Here is a 23,325-nt window from a genome sequence, read left to right as displayed (position 1 = left end):
GCTATATGAATTCATTGAATCCTCCATACAAATGACTAAAAATAGTGTTCATTGTACATAAAACATTATTATTGTAGTGAAAGATGGATTTGATTTGTATGAACTAAATTATTGACTTAGGTAAAAGTACTTTGGGTTGATGTTCATTGAACACCCAATCTCCATTCAATATGACCCCTAAAAAGTCATAACATAAATCAAACATTTAGAATCTTCATTAAGACAGATTTAAGTCCCCAATCTATAATGAAAAATTAATGCGCATTTAGTCATATAGACATGGTACTTTTATTAGATTAAAATTTCCAATTTAGCAATGTTTAGGCTCAATAGCACTTGGGTCCTTGATTTAACCAAAAACAAAAGGTCATTGTTCTAAAATATAAAATAAACAGGGGCAAGGTTCCTTTTTCCGTTTTGCTGTTAAGAGGGTAGGCTACTCAATAGTACAACGACTAAACCCTTATGTATAGAGATGTTCACCTAATTCTCTAGAACATAGCCTGATTTTTTTTTTTTTTTTAAATGTATTTGTTTTAATCCTTATCCTTAGAATAAAAAATTAATATTTTTTTTATAAAATAAAATAAAATAAAATAAAAACCACCATCGCCATGTATTTAAAAAAATAAAAACATAACCAAGGTGGTTGGTGTGAGTGGTTCGGCACTCTCATTCCTTAAGAGAGGTCAGGGGTTCGATCCCTGCTCTCGTACGGAGTCACCACTTTGGCCAACACTTTACCCCTTACGGGCCGACCCGGTGTAAGTGGGGATTAGTCTGGGTTGTGGTTAAGGCTTAAAGGTGCCACCCATAGTTGGGGCCCATCCAGGACCACCTCATGGTTCAGACCAAAAAAAAAAAAAAAAAAAAAAACATAAGAAAAACCTTAGGTCATTGACTAGTAGAGTTTAGTCGTTAACCGCGGTTAGGAGTTAACGACTACCTTGCCTTGATTTTAGAGCAAAACTGAAAAGCGAAGACTTAACCCCACTCGCGCGACTTTCAATTTCTCGCGGGACACGGAAATCAATAATAATAGTTTGAAACTTTGAAGCTTCATCTTCTAATCTAATATAAATTAGACCCTGTTTGATTGCTCAGAATAGAATTAAATAAATAATAATTTATTGGTGCGAATAGAATAAGAGGAAATTAAAAAAGTATAGCTTCCTTAAAGATCTTTGTTGTTTTGCTGGCTTCTCAAGATACACACACTTTCTTCAGATCCGAAGAAAAAGGTAAGAAATCAAAATTCATATTAAAAATTAAATAAATAATTACTAACTAATTGTTCACTTGCTAGTATAAGATGCTTTCTATTGCTAGATCATAACTAATTAACAATGTAAAAACGCTTAAAATCCCATTGTATTAATACGAAAAATTTGTGTCGATAAATATGTGATAAGTGGATACAATTCATTCGAATTATATACATATATTTTATTAATATCTAAATAAGTGGTAAACTCAAGACTGACTACATGCGGATAATTGTATAAACCAAGTAAATTTTTCGGTCTAATTCTAACACCGTAACCTACTCATGTTATAACACGTGAATATTCATTAAGATTCAACTTATTCTACTTGAGGCCGACTACATGCGAAGTATTGTCTCAAACAAGTAATTTTTCAGTCTAACTCTGACACCCCAACTTAATCGTGTTATTACACGTTAATACATTAACACGAAAACGTATTGTTGTGTCGTCTACACATATTATAACGCTGTAATAGAATATTTATCGCACAAAACACATCCACTAATATTTCAGTTAAATTTAATATGCAAAATATTTTTTATTGAAATACTAATCGTGGTAAATGCGTTTGACACGAACAGTGACACTGACTACCACTGCCTGCTTTGATATTTGCAGTAAAAATTGAATCTCTCTCTCTCTCTCTCTCTCTCTCTCTCTCTCTCTCTCTCTATATATATATATATATATATATATATATATATATATATATATGAATGTATTTATTTTAATTTTGGTGTTATTTGCTGAGTGTGCTTTTGGACTCTTGCATGATCCAAAAGGTGCTCTGCTCTCTGTGTCTATGGCTTTTTATCTTCTTCTGTGTTGGCCAAACAGTCGTTGATGATTGAAGTCCTTGAAGCGAAGAAGACGACGAAGATTCTGAGAGATATTCAACGCCGACGATTCTTCTTATTTTTTTCTTCCGTCGGAGATTTTTCTGCTGTGAATTTGCAGGAGACTTTGGAGGAGCTGCAAGCTCTAGTTTTTCAATTACGTGGATAGCAGAGATTGATTTTCTCGCCGTAGATCTTGAGTTTTGTTCAAAGTAAGACGCATAGATTGAGGCTTGAGGGCTCGGTGGATTGGAATTTCGAACACAGCAGAGTGTTTGTTCAGTTTTTGAGTCTCAGAGTTTTTTTTTCTTCCTTTTTTTTTGTGATAAAAAAGTTGGTGGCTTTGGAGTGGTTCAGTGAAAGGGTTTGGAGATTGTGAATTCAGTCTTCTGTTGAAGTTGGGAGGGAGACGAAGCAGCTTGGAATTCTGTGTATTTCTTAGGGTTTGTAGGTGGCTTAAATGGCGTGGCAGAGCAATTGACCCTCTGAATTGGGAAAACAAAACATGGATTTGAACTTTCAAGTTCAAGTTTGGTTGTTGGGAAAATTAGATACTGCTGGGGGGTTGTGAAGATTTTCTAGTGAAAACGTGGGGAGGAGCTTTCTTTTTCGGCTCTGCTTCTGATTCATGTATGCTTTTATAAGGTAAGAAATTTATGAAATGCACTTCATTAATTGGATTGGTTGTTTTTGTTTTTTCTAGGGTTTAATTGAATTCTGTGAGTAATTTGCCTAATTTGGGTTGTTTGATGTGGTTTGCAGCATTTACTGAGAGGCAAGAAGAAGAGGGATTTTTGCAATTTTTTTTTTCTTCTAAAGAGAATTGATATGATTACGTTTATGGATTCAAAAGAGAAATTGAAGGAGGGGGAAAAGTGCTTAGATCCTCAGCTATGGCATGCCTGTGCTGGAGGCATGGTTCAAATGCCTCCAGTGAATGCCAAGGTCTTCTACTTCCCTCAGGGCCATGCTGAGCATGCCTGTGGACCTGTTGATTTCAGGAACTGCCCGAGGGTTCCTCCATACATCTTCTGCAGGGTCTCTGCTATTAAGTTCATGGCTGATCCTGAGACTGATGAGGTTTATGCAAAAATTAGGTTGGTTCCTTTGAGTGCTAGTGAGGCTGGTTACGAGGATGATGGAATTGGAGGGCTTAATGGGTCTGAAACGCCGGATAAACCTGCCTCATTTGCAAAGACGCTGACGCAATCCGATGCAAACAATGGCGGCGGCTTCTCTGTCCCGAGATATTGTGCAGAAACCATCTTCCCGCGATTGGATTACTCCGCAGATCCCCCTGTTCAGACAATCCTGGCTAAGGATGTTCATGGTGAAACTTGGAAGTTTAGGCACATTTACAGGGGGACCCCTAGGAGGCATCTGTTGACCACAGGGTGGAGTACTTTTGTGAACCATAAGAAGCTTGTCGCAGGAGATTCAATTGTGTTTTTGAGGGCAGAGAACGGTGATCTTTGTGTCGGAATTCGTCGAGCAAAGAGGGGAATTGGAGGTGGACCTGAGTCATCTTCAGGGTGGAATCCAACGGGTGGAAATTGTACCATGCCATATGGTGGGTACTCTGCGTTTTTGAGGGAGGATGAGAACAAGCTAATGAGAAATGGGAATGGCTCGAATTCAAATGGAAGTTTAATGGGTAAGGGGAAAGTCGGGCCTGAATCGGTTTTTGAAGCCGCAACACTTGCTTCAAATGGACAGCCCTTTGAGGTTGTTTACTACCCTCGAGCAAGTACCCCAGAGTTCTGTGTGAAAGCCTCATTGGTAAAAGTAGCATTGCAGATCCGGTGGTGTCCCGGAATGAGATTCAAGATGGCTTTTGAAACTGAGGATTCTTCCCGGATAAGTTGGTTCATGGGAACTATATCGTCTGTTCAGGTTGCTGAGCCTTTGCGCTGGCCTGAGTCACCTTGGAGGCTTCTCCAGGTACTACTCTCTCGCTCTCCCTCTCTCTGTCTGAGAACAGAATGTGTTCTGTAATTACGGTTCTCTAAGTTCTTGTGGTCATTTTTAATTTATTTTTTTATAATCAATTTCTTCACTACTTGTCCTCATTTTCTTCCATCTAATGTAATGAGCACAAACTCTTTTCCATCGGAATGGAGAAAACTGATCCGCAGACTCTGCCGTGGAACATTGGCTCTTCAATCTTCATTTAACGTCCAATTTCGCTCTCTTTTCCTTACCCCTTTCAGTTCACTTTGCCTTACGGCTCCTCTGTTATAGTTTAATCTGTTTTTCGACGAGCTTATTAGCTTTTAGGTGCTTGTCCATACCAAATACCTAGTCTAAATCAAGTGTTTTTTGCCCCTCCTCACAGAGTGCATTTGACGTTGCGCATTATGTTGTTCAAGTTTGATGAACAATTGCATCTAGGAAGAGCCATGATTTTTAGCCATTGAATTCAATTCCTTCAGTTCTCTGAATTCATATGTTGCAGGTTACCTGGGATGAACCTGATTTACTTCAAAATGTGAAACGTGTTAGCCCATGGTTGGTAGAATTGGTATCGAATATGCCCGCCATCCATCTGACCCCCTTCTCACCACCAAGGAAGAAGATGAGACTGCCTCAACACCCTGATTTCCCATTTGAAGGCCAACTTCCTATGCCGACATTCTCCGGCAACCTCCTTGGACCCAGCAGCCCCTTTGGTTGTCTGCCCGATAAAACTCCTGCTGGCATGCAGGGAGCCAGGCATGGTCATTATGGTCTATCCTTATCAGATATGCACCTCAATAAACTGCAGACAGGTCTATTTCCGGCTGGTTTCACGCCTCTTGATCATGCTGCTACAGCAACTAAATTCTCCAATAACACAATGACTCAAAAACCTACCATGAGGGAGAATGTTTCTTGTTTATTGACGATGGCACATTCTACCCAGACTTCAAAGAAACCTGATGATGTAAAGCCACCGCAGCTCGTACTCTTTGGTCAACCAATACTTACTGAGCAGCAGATCTCTCTGAGCTGCTCTGGTGATACAGTCTCACCAGTTCTTACTGGAAATAGTTCATCGGATGGGAATGCAGAGAAAACCGCTAATCTTTCTGATAATTCTGGATCTGCACTTCACCAACAAAGCCTACAAGAGCGCTCATCTTGTGAAGGTTTCCAGTGGTATAAGGATACTCGGCAAGAAACTGAACCGAGTTTGGAAACTGGTCACTGTAAAGTCTTCATGGAATCAGAAGATGTAGGTCGCACTATTGACCTTTCAGTGTTTGGATCTTACGATGAACTGTATAGGAAACTGGCCGACATGTTTGGCATAGAAAATTCTGAGACGCTGAACCATGTGCTCTATCGAGATGCTACTGGTGCAGTCAAACACATCGGAGATGAACCATTCAGGTATGAATCAATTCCCACTGAATTGTGTAATGGTGGTTTTTATCCTTGTACTTATCAAATGAAAGGTATTCGAGGTAATATGTTGATCAATTTTTTGTTGAAGTTGCAGTGACTTCATGAAAACAGCAAGGAGATTGACGATTCTAATGGATTCAGGCAGCAACAATGTAGGAATGTAAAGAAAGAATAAAACCTTGATTCAATTGTACAGCTGGTTGATAAAATCCTTTGTTTCCATGCTGACCATTTACCCTACCTGAAGTTCTGGGAGAAGCCGCCCTGATTCAATTTTTGAACTTCCAATCTAAATCCTTCCGGCTTCCTAATTTTTTTTTTATCTTTGTCGAAGAAGGAATGTTTACATTTTTAGAACTTGATAACAGTATCATAATTTGATCAGGTTTTTTTTCTTCTTCTGTTCTTTGAGGTTTCTCCCTTTTTTGTATTTTTTTGGCAGCCAAATCCTACAAGTATTAAGTAGTTTTGTAGGAGTTGGCATTTGTACTTAGAACCCTTTTGATAAAGGCTGAAGCCTTCTAAGAAGGCAGTTTTTTTTCCAGTGGAACATGTACATTAGGCTCCCATGAGTGAGTTTGGCTAATTTGTTGTCTTCTATATGTAGTTAGAACACTATCTGTTTTTTCGGTGAAGAAACTGGGCTAACGCCTAACCATAAAACTAAACAATGGCTCGATGCCTACCTACTCCAAGTAAATCTTCACTAAAAAAAGACATAATACTCCAAGTAGTTAGAACACTACCAAGGAAGTATTTCTCGCTAACGATAACAGTTGTCAAAAAGACTACGCTAATTAAGTATTCTTAAAATCTGTTATCTTCCCTTATTGTGAATCAAAATTCAAGATGCTGCCTCTTTTTCTTTGTGTGTTTTTGTTTCTTTCTTGCATGAGTTTTTGAAACTTCATGCCATTCAACCAATGAGAAAAGGATCCCAAACTTTCTTCTCAAACAACAAAAGGCACAAAAAAAAAAAAAAAAGGATTAAATTAGTTCCGTGCATGACCAAGAAAAAAGAGTTGGTTAAAGGTCTAATCAATTTTCACCATCAAAGTTTTCAAGATAAGTTGACTTAATCCTTCCCCTAATCTCATGGTTTGTTAAATAGAATCAGATGTTTTACACGACAGCAGATTTTCAGGGATTTTAATCATGAACACCCAACAACTACTACAAGACTGCCACGTGGATTTGAAGACAACCAAAGTTTGTGTTTCTCTCAGCTGAAATGCATTCAAGTAAAATTAATTATTTAATTAATTGTCCCAATCTTAACGCCACAAAGTGTGGGGTACTTATAGTAATTAATTATTAAACTACAAACCAATATGTGAGTAAAATAAATAAATAAATATTGTTAATTTTTTTAATTATTTATGGGGATTGTAAAACAAAAAATTGTCAAAGACAAAGTCAATAACTAATACGTGGGGAAAAACAAAATAAGCAGCCAAGGAGCTGGAAAGCAGAAAGGAACAAACAAAAAACACATTCTGTCTGTTTAACTTAATCAGCCGCACGTGAGAACTCCGTGGGTCCCACGCGGAGTCCATTTAATTTAATTTTATTTAGTAATGGCGTTCACGTGTGGGCAACGTCAGTTCGGAAAAGGTGTTTGTGTTGCGCCGTTTCGTTGACTGCGCTGTTTTCCTTTGTTTTCATAATTTTTGTTTTCCTTTTTTTACATTTTTACTTCCCGAATTTAGTTAATAAGTGAGAGTGAGAGTGAGAGACGAGACGGTAAAATCACGTAGCATAACACGTTGATACAAGAACAACTTCACATAACATACTGACATGAAATGAAGTTTATTCAAATTGCAATTTAAATGAATTTGTATCATTGTATGGACATGACACGAAATGTAATCGTCGCATATAAGAAAGTTTGTGGTGGTTTTGAGCTTTCACGAACTAACTACCAACTGTAGTCACCTAAATCACCGACTTTTCGGGTCGGACCCTTTCAAATAATCCGGTAGGTGTTTGGTAAAGTTACTTCAATTTGGAAATGATGAGAGTCACATCATGTGACTGACTGGGATTATCTTGTATTCAATAATGTAGAAATTGAATTGATTTATTTTATATATTAATGAGACAATCATCAAACTCAGTCGTTTTCGATTTAATTAATAGGGAGGACCAAAACACAGGTAATTCCAGATAGACAAGTCTTTGGTAGGCCCAACCCAACATTACCTCTGTCTTCGATAAGGTTGAAGGAATCAAATTTGGGGATCTATCCATCATTTCACCTCATCCCATGTCATAACTTGAATTGAAATTCCCAAACTAAACACATCTCATTCACGGGTTGGGTAGCTAGAGGTTTTGGAAGCCAAGTTGGGCAACAAATATCAAATCAAAACTTATTACAAATGACATTTTAACATGTTGGCTCGGCTTGAACTGGATTTGAGTTGAATTTCACTTCTCTAAATGAGAATTGTAAAACACAATATTTTAAACTTTTGTCCAATTTAATAATTTCAATCTCAATACATATTCAATTTAATTAAAATAATTCAGTCTAATCCGAGACACCGAGACTAGCCAAAATTTAGAAAATCCACAAGGCAAGAGGTTACCTTACCTTTACCTCATTGAACTCTTGCAAGTTGGCATTTAATTTGACACCCCAATGGCCCAAATCAAATAGTCAAATAACCGGTGGTCAAAGCAGAAACAGAGAGAAAAAGGAGACAAATACCTTTCCCAAGGCCAAAGCATTGTTCACTTTGTTTTCAGAACCCACTTTCCACCACCATACAAGGCATGGTTTTCGACCTAGATAATTAAACAAAACACATTCATTTGTTTCATGAGATGAGATGAGATGAGATGAGATGAGAGACAATCTCGTCCTAGGGATTACTTGACTTTAGAATTACGTTAAGGAAGTGTCAGGTTTTGGTGCATAGAAATATGCAGAAGGGAAGGAGGAAGATAAGGGTTCACTTGGAAGTGGGTTTTCTTTTGAGAATTGAGAGATCCAAGGAACGGGAAATAGGGCACTGTTCAAGGGACAAATACGCCATCAACATTCAATGAGTATTGGCTAAAACCTGTCTCCATGTCCATGCTCTCTCTTTATAATATTCCACCTCCACCCCCCTCCCTCCCATTAGGGTTTGTTGCCCCTTGCCACTACTACACCATGTTCTTTTCTCATATGTCCCACTTCAATTCCACTGCGGAATGAAGGACAGTCACTCACACGCGTGCAATAGCTTTTAGTTATAAAGCAGTATTGACAACTGCATCAAGGGTTGAGAGTCACCGACACATGCATAAATGATTGTTACTCGCAAAATTTTAAAATGATTGATTTTTCCTATAAACTCCATCCATGTTCTTTTATGTATGAGTAAGGATCGTAACGAATTGTAAACTCAACCACTTCAAATTTGGAATCCCAAAAAATGCAATAGTATTTAGGTTTATTTGATGTATATAGTTAATAGTTCCTTTGTAAGTACTTAGTAATTTTCTTAAGAATTTATTTCCATAGTTTCAAATTAATTTTGGGAGATTCACTATTATACTTAATATAGGGGCCAATTTTTTTTTTTATTATAAATAAATCATACATAAAATGGACTTTCGAAACACACCCAAAATCCATTTACAACATAACAAAAAGGCCTCGAACTTTCTATAAATTACAAAACTTTCATCGATTTCTTAAAACAAGCCCAACCTCAAAACCTTATAAAAAAAATTAAATGGTGTATGGTTTTTCTATATCACTAGTACTAAGAATGAGTATATAACTAAATATCTCATCAATTTTTAAAAATAAATAAATAAATTAGGACGCTTGTCATGAGTGAATAATATAAATGAAATGAAGTGGAATTCACACCACGATAACAAAGCATCCCACATTTATACATGTATAAGTAGAAAGAAGTATTCAAGATTCCACCATTGACAAACAAAACTTGTTAGTGTTGTTTTCATTCAAGAGGTCAATCAATTTGGGTTTGAAATTCTTAGTATGTATTTTATGTCTATGAGTGGGGCCTAGTGCAAGTTTGGTGTTGCCTCATGAGAAAAACCCTACCCTTTGCAACACATTCTGAATTAAAAATGCACCATGCGGGAATTATTTTTTATTTGTTCCTTGCTTGCTTTGACAAATTGTTATCTTTCCAATTTTTTTCTCTATATATTTCTCAATTATTTCGACGCTTATCCAAAGTTATATTCTTTTATAATTATCCGAGTCTTAGGAAAGACCGAGTTCATTGTCGGCATTGCTGTGAAAAGAAACTGCTCTATCACTATAATTGAATCCTTATTATAAACGAATTATCTTTTCAAAACATGGACGTGAGTGAATATTGATAAGTCCATTATTTTTAGAAGAACCTAAGAAGAAGAAAAAAAAGATTTAGAGGATTTTCTAATTTTATCATAATCAAAATTGTCTTGTCGCAGTTGATTTTAGATTTACCACCTGAGTTAAAATATAATTTACAGAAGAAGAAGCCATGAGCAGGAGAGTCAGAAATGAATTGAAAATGGATGATGGAGGCTTGTGGTACAAGTCATGGGCCCGCCATCACCTGAATTTTTTGTTGTCCTCTCTCTCCTCCACTCCTTCTCCTTCTGGAGTTTCTGGGTGCGGTTTGTCTTGGTCATGTCCGTGTCGTACTCTTACAAGTTAACGCGAAAGTCTCTTCCAAAAGCGACAGAGATTCTGATGACGTGGCATACTAACCACGCCCCCGTGCTGCTGTGGTCCCCACAATAGCTGCCTACTATGCCCTGCGTTGTGACAGCGACGTGTCGTCTAAATTTGGCATGTTATGTTATGTTACCAATAGGGAATTGAGGCCTTTGAATGTTTTGCCTTCGGAGTGAGCCCAATTTCTAAAAATTCCTAGAACCCAAGCAATATTTCAAAATGTATCCACACTGAAAATAATTTTAAATTTTTATATATAATTCGAAAATATATACACGTATTAATAATTTTATTTTCCTCTTTTTGATAAATTCAGTCCATTTTAATAATTGTTGCAATAGGGCAGAAAAATAATTATAAATAAAAAAATATGTACATAAAAATCTAGTACGTACAAATACTAAACGCTTGATCGTTCAAACATTTTAAAGGCCCAAACTGTGAGGAGCTGCCAACTCTTTTAAAGACCATACAAGGAAAGCTCCACTATTTGAAACAAAGGCCTGCCAAATTTGGTCTAAAGACTTTGATATGATTTGGATTTGGACATGCAGCATGAAGGGCAAGCCAACAATATGAGGAGAAATTCTTAGGTGTACCCAATACGGATAAAGAAAACAAGTATAACCGCGCAGCGGTATTATTTTTTTTTAAAAAAATAAGCCTAGTGTAAAATACGGGAGAGTATAGTCGCGTGGTTATACTATTTATAGGGAAAAAAAAAAAGGGACACGCCTAGCAGTTAGGTGCCCACGTGTCAAAACCCATATATCCGCGCGGTTATACTATTTTTTTTTAAACAATTACCGTAGTACAACCGTTCGACTATACTGTTTTTCAAAATAAAAAAATACTAGTGTATATATGCGCGGCTATACTATTTAGTATTTAAAAAAAGGACCCACGTGTCAAAAACAATTGCGCGGCTAGACAATTTTTTAAAAAAAGAAGGCCAAAAGTCACTTTTAGTCCCTCTAGTTTGGCATTTCAACTACTTTTGACCTTATAGTTTCAATTTCATCAATTTTGCCATTGTAGTTTCGTATTTGTAGCAATTCAAGGACATGTTAGTATGCTTGTCAATTTCTTTAACGATGTAAGGGGCAATTTTGTCAACCCAAAAACCATTGAGCATAAAAGCTTGTTTGAAATTCTCCCCATTTCATATTATGGCTGGAAATTCAACCACTAATCCAAAATTTTGAAGAACCCTAAACCCAAATGACTTATTTCAAGCCCTAATACGAAATTAGGGGAGTTAGACGAGTTTTTACGCTCAATAAATTGATAGGAATACTAACTTGTCCTTGAATTGCTACAAATACGAAACTACAGGGTCAAAATTGACGGAATTGAAACTACAGGTTCAAAAGTTATTGAAGTGCCAAACTATAGGGACCAAAAGTGACTTTTAGGCAAAAAAGAAATACCATAGTATTGTACCGTTTATTAAAAAAAATAAAAATAAAAAGTATCCTCCTAGTTACATTAGTTTATACTTTGTTGATACTAGCTTCTCCGCACAAGCTTCCACGCCTACGAGAGGCTTTTTTTATAAAATTTATTTTAGAATTAAAAAAGATAATGGGAAGTTGAGTTACATAATAATAGGATCCATTATCTGAATTTTCTTTTATTTTTTATTTTTTTTATTTAAATATGAAAAGGTGTGAATTTACCATATTATCCTAATTTAATTAATAATTTCAATTCTTAATATTTGCATTAACCAAGGTCATTTTATAGGATTTTAAATGTTTTGCCATTCTCTGCTTTTTGCTTTATATATATATTGATATTAATTGGCTAGTTTCAACATATCCAAAGTAGATATTGAAGAGAGAGAAATTACACAGTAAATCAATCTTAGAGTTGATTTTTTTTTTTGGTGGCCTTTGATCTAACTCATTCTCTTGAGTGAAACTTGTTGGAGGAACAAAAATCAATATTATTCTAATAATTAAATTAAACAACAAATTAAATAATGAAATTAAATATGGCTATAAATTAAAAATTGATTGTTCTTGCAACCTTGAAACAAAATTTCACCCCTACTCAATGCTGGTAGTTCTGCAGATGTTTGCTCCACCAAGATACAACTATCTAAATCAAAGTCCTAGCACTAGGGCTTTGATTTCTGGCGAAATTTGTTTGTTTATCTCTGAAGCTATACATGAATGATGATATGAATGTTCTTTGCAAATTTGATGTATTATTTAAAAAATACATATGTACGTGTATAATATGAGTATTAAACATAAAAATGCTAAATTCTTTATATGGGTAAGGCTTATTATCACAAAACGTCCCTAAGGTTTCCGAAACTATCATATTGCATCCTTAATATATTTTTTGTGTCATTCGTGGTCCTCAAGGTTAGTATGTGTGATCACAAATAGTCTATGCCGTTAGGTTTTGTCAAAAACTATGTTAGTTTGCTGATGTGGCATATATATATATCACAAAACATCCCTGAGGTTAACGCACCTATCACAAATGGTCCTTGCGATTTTTTTTAAATTTTTTAATTTAAAATTCATAAAATTCATAAAATTTTGGTTTTCTTTTTAAATTTTTATGAATTTTAAATTATTTAAAAATATATATTATATTTTAAATACATGTGACACTGTATTATTGTAGATGTGGGCTTCATATATATGTCACATCAACAAACTAATGGAGTTTTTTTTTTATAAATAATTTAAAATTCATAAAATTTAAAAATGAAAAAACTAAGGGTTTAGTCCTCGAGATTAAAATCCTTCTATAAATGATTTTTTCATTTATAAATAATTTTAAAAAGAAAACCAAAATGTTATGAATTTTAAATTAAAAAATTTCGTAAGGACCATTTGTGATAGGTGTGTGAACCTCACCATTTGTGATCGCACAGACTAACCTTGAGGACCACGATTGACACAAAAAAACATTAAGGATGGAATCTGATAGTTTCGTAAACCTTATGGACGTTTTGTGATATTAAGCCTATGGGTAATAACTCTGAAAAAGTAAAAAAAATCAAAAAGGACAATAGAGACTCGGGTAATAGCCTAATAATAATGGATAATGCTCTAAACTACTCTTATCAATAAAAGAAAATCGGGGAGAATATTTTATTTTATATTTTAAAAAGGATTCTAGTATATATATAGTATTTAAAGAGTATATATATATATATATATCTCGATAAAAGAAAATAGGGAGAATTTTTTATTTTTTATTTTAAAAAAGATCCTAATATATATATAGTATTTAAAGAGTATATATATATATACGGCTATAATATTTATTTAAAAAGTTATAATAAAAAAAACCCAAGTAAAGCCACGGCGATACTATTTTGTTATAAAAAAATATTTATTTAAAAAAAAAAACCGAGTATAGCCGCCAGGCTATACTGTTTATGAATAATAAAAAAGCCTAGCACCTAGGTCTAGGTGGCTGTGTGTGACGGCTATACTATTTTTGTTAAAAATACTATTTTTGTAAACTACATGAGAGTATAGCCGGTCGGCTATACTATTTATGGGGGAAAAAAGGGAACTGCCTAGCGCTTGGGCGGCCACTTGTCAAAACCAGTATAGCCGTAGGTTTGAAAAATGCCCGAGAGTATAGCCGCTCGGCTATACTATATATATATATAGAGGGAAACCCACATGTAAAAACAGTATAGCCGGACGGCTATACTATTTTTTATATAAAAGAATTACTGTAATATAGCCAATCCCATTTGGTGGAAAAAAACTTCCATAAAACAGGAATAACAATATTTTGCTATTCCCGACCGATAACGCTATGACACGTGTGCACATGACAGGGCTTTAGTTATAACAAAATAGTGCTCTCCCCTACTAAGTTTTTCTCCATTTAGTGATACTCATGTCCCTTTAAACAGGGGGAAAAACTAAGATTAGAGGAGCACACGGCTATTAAGCTTGGGGGGCAACTGTCCTTTGGCAGGCCTCGACCAAAAGTTGCATAGCATTTAAATTCTCAAATTCAGTGGAAGCAGAAACATAATAAATCTCACAACCTGATTTAAATAAAGTATATAATGCCACAAACAAAGATATATTATATATGTATATATTGATTCTGCATATCACAGCAGCAGAAGATCATTTTTACGATTGCCACGGAAATTCAATTCATCCAACACAATCACACAAATGTTTTGCAATTAACACTCAGATATATATAAGTTGTCCAAACGCTTCAAAAGAGTTTTTGGATTACATAATCTGCACCATCCTAGGGCTTTGCAATACACGCAACCACTTCTTACAGAGACTAATCCCACCGCCAGTTCATTGTTATATGAACGTAACACCTGAAAACACAGAAATTTCTATGTTAATATTCCGAAACTTCAAAAACAAGGAGAAGAAAACTTGGGCAAAACAATTAGGCAGAAGCCACATTACATATCACGACAAATTATCTACCAATTAGCATACGTATTTACATAGAAACCATTGAGTGATGCATGTAAGCAACAACTAAAGTTCTGTTCATTTATTTACTGAAAAGAGAAAGCATGCTGCTACTGTAATATTTTTGGTGTTTTTCTTCAGTTAGTATGAGAAACCACTTGAGGCTTCTCTATTTTCCAATTAAAGGAGATGGCACAATTGTCGGCCAAAACCGGCTCAGTGCTGCTAGGCATAGAGATTGACAAGGTGGGTACTGTTTCAGATGGACACTTAAATTTAAATGAGATAATCATGTTGGGCAAAACAAGACTTGTATGGTATGTACATGTTCAGCATGCCGATATTCATATAGGGTTGGTTGATTTCCCAAATTCCGGAATAACCCTAGCAACCTGAATGAACAACATTTGAAAGAAACACTTGCACTCCTAACCAAGCTATCAATCAAGCCTCTTATAGTTTTCTCTTTAATTAACAACTGAGCACAGCAAAAACCCCAATAAACCACCACCAAGCCTCTCTGTTCGGTCTGTCTGTTTGTTTTTTTTATTATATGAGGAAGGACTGGATTTGCAGGCTACTAATGTCTACGGGGACCAAAAGTATACACATCAAAGTTCCAGCCTTTGCTCAATTAGCTTAGAGTTTATCAGGAGCATGCATTACTCAGAATTACTTCACCGTGCCGCAGACATAGAATCTAATAATTACTGAATTTTGACGAGGAAATCAACTAATACAGGAAACCCTAAAAATCTCATTAACCCAACAAATCAAGAAAATGCGATAAGGAGTTTAGCATGCAATACTTCACTACGTCACAGCCATAGAAACTAGTAATCATTGAAATTTGACAAGCAAATTAACTAATACAAGAAACCCCTAAAAATTCCATGAGTCCAACAAAATAAAAACCCTAAAAAGTCAATTGAGCTGCCCCAGATTGAGTAAAGATACAAGCTTTAGCACGAGAATAGATGTAATTGCAGAGAATTCATCCGAACCTTTAGTTGTAATAGAGCTCGAGGCCCATGCCGTCATGGATTTCATAGTCCTTGAGGGTGATGTGGTCCTTGTAGACGTTGTACCACTTCTGGATCCGAATCTTGTCGGATCGGGTACCCGTCTGAGCAGCCACGAGCTTCTTGAGGTCGCCTATGGTGTCATCCTCGTTGCACTTCACCTTCACCTTCTTCCCGAGACGATCGTTCAGCACCACCTCAATCATCTTAGATACAATCAACAATCAAGCAAACAGCCTAAAACCCTAATTCGCCAACTGAGAGATTGAGAGACCCAATTTTACACCACAGAACAAAGAAACGTGTTTGATATACAACTTTCCAGGGGCTTTATGGTCTTTTAGATTTCCCGCCGCCTACAAAAGTCTACAAGTCTAGTTTCCCACCTCTTCTTGGTCTCCTGTTCCTTCTCACAATTGCACTAATTCAACATAAAACAATGTTAAATACTTGTTCTAATTACGCGTGAAACTTTTTTATTATCTTGATTATAATGATTCTTTTACAAAATCTGAAATTGTTTACAAACTAATCCGATCGTATTAAGCAAGGATTTTGTATCTTGTTGGCACTAAATTGTTTCTAAGAGCTCTTGCTGTTGACAATATATTTGTATAAAAGTCAAGCTGAAAAGTCTTACCCCTGTATTGTAGTGAAGGAGTTTATTTATAGAGGGCATTTTGTATGCTCTTAGTACTTAATTTCGATGTGGGACTCATGGGAGGGCCCTATGAGGTTGACACGAGTCTCTGGATATTTCGGGCAGGTACTTCGAGATTGATTCTGCAGGATCGGTAAAGGGTACCGATTGTAGACTTTGTTGGGCCTGTAGTGACTGTTTGTTGCTTGAGCCAATATCATCGGTAGCCGATGCCGATTGGTCAGAGCCTTGAGTACTTGGGGAGTTTCTCTGATCCACGCGTCACTGGATGAGTGGAGGGTCAGATATGGTACAAACATATCTCAAGTACTTAACAATATTTATTCATGAGTATGAGGTCCCAGATTCAATTTCGTCAATACTCTAATATCGTTTGTATAAAAAAATTAAAAATAAAAACCCAACCATATTTAAAATTGAATGAATAGCTCATTCTACTAAAGGATTTATTAAGTTCAACTAAGCTCATGTCGCTTTGAATCAACATGTTGAATTATTTAAACAAATAGATGACATATTTTTTCAAGCATGGGTTAAGGAATTGGTATGAGATCAACCATATCTATTCTTGATTTCTCAAGCATTGAATAACGGATTGTAATGTGAGACCAACATACTTTTTAATTTCATGTGTGTTAGAAAAAGTATGAATATTCATAAATCGAAAAAATCTATATATAGATTCCAAGTAAGTAAACATACCAGAGTTTAGAACACGGATTTAGGTTGAGCTTGGGTTGGCAAATGATATTTACCCCTTTTAGTTTTACAAGTTATAACTTTTTCTCTCAATCAAATTTAGCCAAAGGAAAATACAACTTAGATTAAAATATAATTTATAAATTTTTAATTTTTAATTGAAAATCTTATTTTAAAAGCCAAAGAGCCAAAACAAAGAAAGGATATGATCACTATTTTTGTAAGTTTCTTTAACTGATTTTCTAATCTCATTCCTAGCAGAGTTTAACTCTCAAGTTTTGAGCTAGCTAAGAAAAAAGGTGTGGAGTTTTTGGGTCGCTCTCTCGTTCACACGAGGAGAGCCTTGACGGCTAGGGTTAGGGTTTTTCTAGTTTTCTTTACTCATTCTTTGTGCCATCTCTCTCAATCTTCTCTAATTGTTTCTTTGGGTTCTTCTTGGTGAATTGGGTATGATGTTTTTTTTGCTTTTTTGTTCTCCGTAGGGTGGCTGCATTGGCTTCCTTTATGGGTTCCCAAGGAGCCAGTCGCTGGTGAGGGGTCTCCATCTTAATGCTATAGAGATGGCCACCGCCTCTTCTGCTAAAGGGGATGACAAGTATGCGGCACCAAGCGGGAATCAGAAGCATGCAAAAACTGGTGTTGGGCATCTGATTGTTAGTGTCATGGATTTTTTTAGTAAGCATAGTTTTTGTACCGAGGATTTTGTTGACAAGGCGGAGGAGACCAGCCTCAAGTGGTCTCCAAGATCTCCCTAATAATTCTCCTAAGGAACGTTCGTGGGCTTGGCAACCGATGAACGTTCCTACTATGAAGATCTTTCTTTAGAATTTTCTTCAAGCTAAGAGGCCATTCTTGGTCTACCTTGCTTGTCAGCTGGGGTTCTGGATCAAGAAAATTGGAGGTGGCGATTGGTGTTTGGCTGGATCTGTTATGATGCTCACAATACGTTTTTGACTTTGTACAAAGAACTATGATGCTTTCTTTAGATCATAGGAGGCTTTCTTTGACAATATCTGCATAGTGATGGGATGTGTTTCAATGGTTTTGCGGTTGGGTGATTGGCTGGATCTATTATGATACCCATAATACGTTTTTGACTATGTACTATGATGTTTTTTCTAGATCATAGGAAGGCTTCTTTGACAATATCTATGTAGTGATGAGATATTGTTTTAAGGGTTTTGTGGTTGGGGTTTAGGTTTGTTTGTTTCGTGTAAGTTGTTTGACTCTTCTATTTAGTCAATAGCATGGGTGGTACTCTTTCCTACCTCGGAATTTTGTTTCTCTAGGAAGGTTTTAACGAGGTCGTCGTTAACATGCTAGTTCTTACCATGTAATGTTCCTTTCGATTTAATGAAATACCACCTTTTCTCAACAACAAAAAAAGAGAGGATATGATCTAAGTCCCAATGACCTATTTGGGAGTGCTTCTGGAAAGGCTAAAAGCGCTTTCTAACAACTAAAATGGCTTCTGACATCATTTGGCAGAAAAGTTTAGAAGCTTTTCTGAGTCATAAAAGCGCTCTTTGGAGAAGCACATGCTATGTGTTTCTTCTGGAAGCACTCCCAAGTGCTTTTTCAAGAAGTGTATGGATTTTTTTATATGAAAATTCAAGATTTTTATAATAAAAGTGCTTTTGTTAGAAGCGCTTATGAGCAAAAGTACATTCTAAAGAAGCCATTCCAAATGAGTCATTGGTTAGTCGAGGAATCATCCCAATAAGAGGTCTTGCAAAATTAATGGAGAATTAAATTAAGATGATTGAAAGAGTGAAAGGTCACAACTTTTGTCACTAAAAAAGTTTAAAAAAAGGTTTCAAATCTATCATAAATCCCATCAAGGCGAATTCCTAAAAAAGATGCGTATTGCCCGATCAAAAAAATTGAAAGAGAATGATAAAAAAGAAGCATATGCCAACTGCAAAGGGGGTACCAAGAACACATATTTGTAGACAAGTGTTGGGTCACACTAGGAGGCAGCAGCACGCCACTGGTGACTCATGAGTCATGTCTGAAGAGAGAAGCTGACAAATCCCATCAATTCCAATTCCACCCATTTCTGCTTCACATTCGTCTACCTCCGACACTCCGAGTCCGAACTGTAACTTCTTCTTACCCTTTTTCAATTCCTTCAATTCCTTCCTATTGAAACAATTAACAATCAAAAACCCAACACCCATCGAGCTGAAAAGGAGCAATCTTCAGCTGAAAACGGACCAATCTTTGTTGATTCTTGTTGTTGTTGAACATGGTTTCATCAAGATCTCTTGTCTTTCTGTAGAGCCTGTAGGGGGTCAGGGGAGAGATTGGAGCGATGAATGTGAGCCGCCCATCGGTTCACCCCGTGGAGGCCCCGCCCTTGACTGACATGGCAGCCCAGAACGCTCTCAGAGTGAGGATGAAGGACGTTCAAGGCATGCCTGGCACCACAGGTGGTCTCGTGTTGCGTCTTTGCCAGCTCGGCTTTGCAGCCATTTCTCTCTCAGTCATGGCCACCACCTCCGATTTTCCTTCTGTCACTGCTTTTTGGTAATGCTTGTTTTGTTGTGTTCATGATTTCACGATTTTTACTTGATTATAGACATGGGTTTTGGTTAAAGTCCAGTCTTTGATGATTATTGTGTTTGCTTTTTTCTGGGTCAGCTACCTTGTTGCTGCTGTTAGTGTGCAATGTGTGTGGAGCTTGTCACTGGCGATTGTTGATGTGTATGCTCTTTCAGTGAGGCGGAGCTTGCGCAACTGCAAGGTTGTGGGTTTCTTCACCATTGGAGATGGGGTAAGATAAGATTCAAACTCATTAAGTCTTGTTGCATAACTGCAGCAAAGCAATACTGGTATTCTTGTTGGATTAACTATTTAGGTTCCATGTGAAATTTAGCCCAAGCCTGCTAAACCAGCTAGAAGTATATGAGTTTTTCCTTCTCTATTGGCAGAATCTGAAGCTACCCCTTCTCTATTGCCTGTTTGCCACCCAACCCTTACCAAATGTGGCATTGATAGATTTCCCCAAACTTGATAACGGTGCTTTATGTCAGAAGCTTCATGTGGATATGTTTTGTAATTTTTTTATCTGATTTCTGGTGTAATGTTTTATCTAATTGCTATTTGGGAAATAGCATAGGGTTCTTTGCATCCATTTGTTAGCTGCCTTGTTCGTATCTGCTTTCCCAATTATATCCATATACCATTGCTTCGAAGTGGAATTTGCTACTCTGGGGGTCCATTGACATAGTTGCTGTTCTAGATTATGCTGCAGTTGATAGTGTTACCATCGATTGTCCCTTACTACACCAAGACACTACTACGTCTAAGACTGACTAAAATGTTTCTAATGTTTCTGTTAGTTGATTGGCCCATCTTCTGATCTCTGGAATAATCAGCAGCACAGTAGCCAACTAGCTTGCCCCCTTTACCCTTGTACAATGAAATAAGGTTGTATTTTTACAAACTATACAAGAGTAATAAAACCTTTATATTCAGGTCTCCACCTGTGGATGATTATTATTCTCATGTACATTTGAAAATACCAGTCGTGGATCTAATTCAGATATTTAACAACCAATATTATAACAAGGTAAAATCTCTGTCACATGACATGTTACAACTCGTTCTTCTGAAGTTGCAGTTTCGCCTTGTTTCTCTTCTTGAAAAGTGTTACATATTTGTCTCATGTTGCTTAGGTGTGTCTATGAGCCTCTAATGTGCTCAATTGTCTTTTGTTCTATCGTTGTCTTGATTGTGAACATTACCTTGCCTATCTTTCATTTTATTTCTTCAAGGTGGTAGCATACTCTTGACATTAGAGATATGACTCCATGCATGTCAACCACATGTTTTAATTCTGGTCGTGGAACCTCTTAATACCACCTACTATTTGTAGGCTGCTTATGATGACCCAACCTAGTTTCTCTTGGTGCCAAGCTTAATCGCAGACAAGTTTCACAGTCTCAGCTTGGACACGATAACTAGATCCCTAACTACCTCGCTCTGATACCAGAATCTTGAACAAAACATGTTGGGAGTCAACAGAATTTGAATAACTTGCATACTACGGCACAACTATAATACACACACAAACAAAGACACTTGTGCAGGCACACTCATTTAAATAGACGCTCTTACTTACACCTGACACCTCACTTTCACTCATGCTCTGCTACAGGGATAATGAGAGCTGAGCTCTCTATGTCATGATGAGCAGCTGCAACCAACTCAAATGGCTAGCATAAGTAACTGGATGTATCAGTCCATCCTCAGCTTACTGATATGATGTGTTGTTTTAGGAAAATGTTAAGCCAAGTCTTACTCAATAGCCATCTCATCCGTTTCCATACATGATACTAATAGATATCCCTTCTGGGGATTTTGTCAAATTTGATGTGTGGCCTTCTTTTTATGGAAGATAACTTAACATCAGTCCTTCATTCATTTGGTAACAATATGCTTTGTTAATATGTACTTGTGCAAATGTCCATTTGTTTGGAAGTTGGAAAGTGAAAATTTGTGCATGAGCAGTACATTGTCCAGACCTAGTCCATCCCTAGCTTACAGATATGTGGGTGTTCTTTTCATGCAGATCACATCCACGCTTACATTTGCTGCCGCATGTGCTTCTGCTGGAATTACTGTCCTCATTGCCAATGATCTTAACAAATGTGATGTGAACCATTGCAAAAGGTTTGAGACTGCCACAGCTATGGCTTTTATCAGTTGGTTTGCTGTGTCACCATCCTTTCTTTTAAACTTCTGGTCACTGGCTTCCCGGTGAAACACGGCAGGGGGGAAATTCATCAGTGAGCCGAGTCTTCTCATATTCTAAAAAAAAAAATTGGCCTCTTTTAATGGCTGTGCGTCTACAGGGTATTTGTTTGATTGCCCTTATTCTGTATATAGAAATATTCTGGCAGAGTTTGTTGAGAGAATAATAACCTCTAGCATGGAGATATGTATAATTTTGGATTTTGAATCTTTTTCCTCATTGTGGGTGTCATGTGATAGTTTTTGTTGTTGTTCCAAAAGCGTTTTCCTGTTGGTTTGCATTGAAACTTCTTAGGGTCTATGTGCACCGAAAGCAGCATTGGAAATTCTGCAGGCTAAAAGCTTATAGGTGCCAAGTGGAGATGCCTGAGTTTATTCTGCAGCTCTGCTTTAGTGAAAGGTTAATGAAGATGATCATGCGTTCCGTGAAAGCTTCTATGATTATTAGTCTTGGAAAATGACAAAAGGCAACAAGTCGGCAAAATTCAATAAGTTGCTTTTGTTTGAAATGATAATCATAATTCACGAATTGCATGTTCTTCTGCTTTGCTGCTCTCTATGTATGGCTTTGACCCGTACCCTATCATTCTGCTTTCTTGAAATGAAGAAGACTTAAACCCATGTAGATTTGATCAAATGAGACAACCCAATGTCATGGCCAAGAATCCCACGTCCAGAAGAATGAGGTCCCTCAAGAGTAGGTATGCAACATCACCTAACATGCTAGTCTTTTCGGTTGATCGGTGAGCGCCTAGCCAGTTAGGAGTAGTATTCGAGCACCCCCATTTTTGGTTAATTGGCAAGCACATAACCTGTACGGGACGTAGATGTATCAATGGTGAAATCAGTTACCAAATACTGCCTTTCCGAAAGGAGAAGGGAAAAAAAACATATGTAGATGTCACAACTTACATTAGGTTGTGCAGTGGATAATATAATTGTAACTGAAGAAGTTCAACTTTCTAAGAATACAACTTTTTCTTTTTCACTTTTTTTGTTAGTGGTTGGTTATATATGGGAAGTAGTTACAGTTTTATTAAGAAGTCTCTTATTTTGGTAAGTCTCTAACTCTTCTGTTAGCTTCTAATCTCCTTTTCTGAGTAAGTGATTAACTGAGGATTAGGCTAATCTTGACCCATCCCTCCTCAACACAAGATTAGTGTTTAATCGAAAGCGTAAGGGAAAAGAAATGGCAAGCAAGATAACGGTCTCTCGTCCCTTTTCAATTCTCTGCCTAGAAGAACAGTCAAGACAGTTGGTAACGGCCATAAAAGATTTAAGCAAAGATGGCTTTCCGTGCTATTAACCTGCTCGTTGAGCAACTTGACCATCTATATATACGTTTCAACCTTTACTGTTATCTTTGAACAATTTGTCCCAAAGAGAGAAGGGTTTAGAGGGCTTGAAGTTGAAGATTGGAGAAGTATGTCTAATAAGGAAGTTGAGGAGGAAAGAAGGCTATATCAGTGTGCAAGGAATTATGAAAAAATTGTAAAACAGGTAGAGTGTGCAACGTAGTATGTTTACTTTTACCAACTGGATTTACCTTTCCCTAATTT

General features: G+C 36.7%; 3 protein-coding genes across 4 annotated transcripts; 2 read left to right on the top strand and 1 right to left on the bottom strand.

Moving 5' to 3' along the window:
• The first annotated feature begins 1,997 nt into the window (after nucleotides 1-1,997).
• LOC110760014 (auxin response factor 18) lies at nucleotides 1,998-6,035 on the top strand. 2 transcript variants are annotated; one of them, XM_088255174.1, is made up of 4 exons: nucleotides 1,998-2,749; nucleotides 2,867-4,045; nucleotides 4,560-5,476; nucleotides 5,580-6,035. In XM_088255174.1, exons 2-4 carry the CDS (start codon nucleotides 2,933-2,935, stop codon nucleotides 5,653-5,655), a joined length of 2,106 nt encoding a protein of 701 aa, XP_088111300.1. In that variant the 5' UTR covers nucleotides 1,998-2,749; nucleotides 2,867-2,932; the 3' UTR covers nucleotides 5,656-6,035. The 2 variants fall into 2 exon arrangements, with proteins under 2 accessions (XP_088111300.1, XP_088111301.1); XM_088255175.1 differs by having other exon boundaries at nucleotides 1,999-2,749; nucleotides 5,586-6,035.
• An 8,210-nt stretch (nucleotides 6,036-14,245) lies between these two features.
• LOC110760018 (ubiquitin-like protein 5) lies at nucleotides 14,246-15,947 on the bottom strand. Its single transcript, XM_021962191.2, has 2 exons — nucleotides 15,631-15,947; nucleotides 14,246-14,523 (listed from the first exon to the last, which is right to left on the bottom strand). The coding sequence occupies exon 1, from the start codon at nucleotides 15,852-15,854 to the stop codon at nucleotides 15,633-15,635; it is 222 nt and encodes a 73-aa protein (XP_021817883.1). The 5' UTR covers nucleotides 15,855-15,947; the 3' UTR covers nucleotides 14,246-14,523; nucleotides 15,631-15,632.
• Nucleotides 15,948-18,878: 2,931 nt separating this feature from the next.
• On the top strand, nucleotides 18,879-21,986 carry LOC110746437 (CASP-like protein 5A1). Its single transcript, XM_088255045.1, has 4 exons — nucleotides 18,879-19,109; nucleotides 19,290-19,537; nucleotides 19,652-19,784; nucleotides 21,585-21,986. Exons 2-4 carry the CDS (start codon nucleotides 19,323-19,325, stop codon nucleotides 21,774-21,776), a joined length of 540 nt encoding a protein of 179 aa, XP_088111171.1. The 5' UTR covers nucleotides 18,879-19,109; nucleotides 19,290-19,322; the 3' UTR covers nucleotides 21,777-21,986.
• Nucleotides 21,987-23,325: the final 1,339 nt, after the last annotated feature.

The sequence above is a fragment of the Prunus avium genome, chromosome 6 (assembly GCF_965620075.1).
Source record: "Prunus avium chromosome 6, drPruAviu1.hap1.1, whole genome shotgun sequence".
Lineage (NCBI taxonomy): Eukaryota > Viridiplantae > Streptophyta > Magnoliopsida > Rosales > Rosaceae > Prunus > Prunus avium.
Note: the sequence above shows the minus strand (reverse complement) of the source record. Positions and strands in the feature narration are given on the sequence as shown.

What these genes read in the sequence shown, in the direction of transcription:
- LOC110760014 (XM_088255174.1), top strand. Translation starts at nt 2,933, where the DNA reads ATGATTACGTTTATGGATTCAAAAGAGAAATTGAAGGAGGGGGAAAAG. An exon ending in CACCTTGGAGGCTTCTCCAG is followed by an intron (nt 4,046 to 4,559) that starts GTACTACTCTCT and finishes CATATGTTGCAG; the next exon opens with GTTACCTGGGATGAACCTGA. An exon ending in ATCGGAGATGAACCATTCAG is followed by an intron (nt 5,477 to 5,579) that starts GTATGAATCAAT and finishes TTTTTGTTGAAG; the next exon opens with TTGCAGTGACTTCATGAAAA.
- LOC110760018 (XM_021962191.2), bottom strand. Translation starts at nt 15,854, where the DNA reads ATGATTGAGGTGGTGCTGAACGATCGTCTCGGGAAGAAGGTGAAGGTG.
- LOC110746437 (XM_088255045.1), top strand. Translation starts at nt 19,323, where the DNA reads ATGAATGTGAGCCGCCCATCGGTTCACCCCGTGGAGGCCCCGCCCTTG. An exon ending in CCTTCTGTCACTGCTTTTTG is followed by an intron (nt 19,538 to 19,651) that starts GTAATGCTTGTT and finishes TTTCTGGGTCAG; the next exon opens with CTACCTTGTTGCTGCTGTTA. An exon ending in TCTTCACCATTGGAGATGGG is followed by an intron (nt 19,785 to 21,584) that starts GTAAGATAAGAT and finishes CTTTTCATGCAG; the next exon opens with ATCACATCCACGCTTACATT.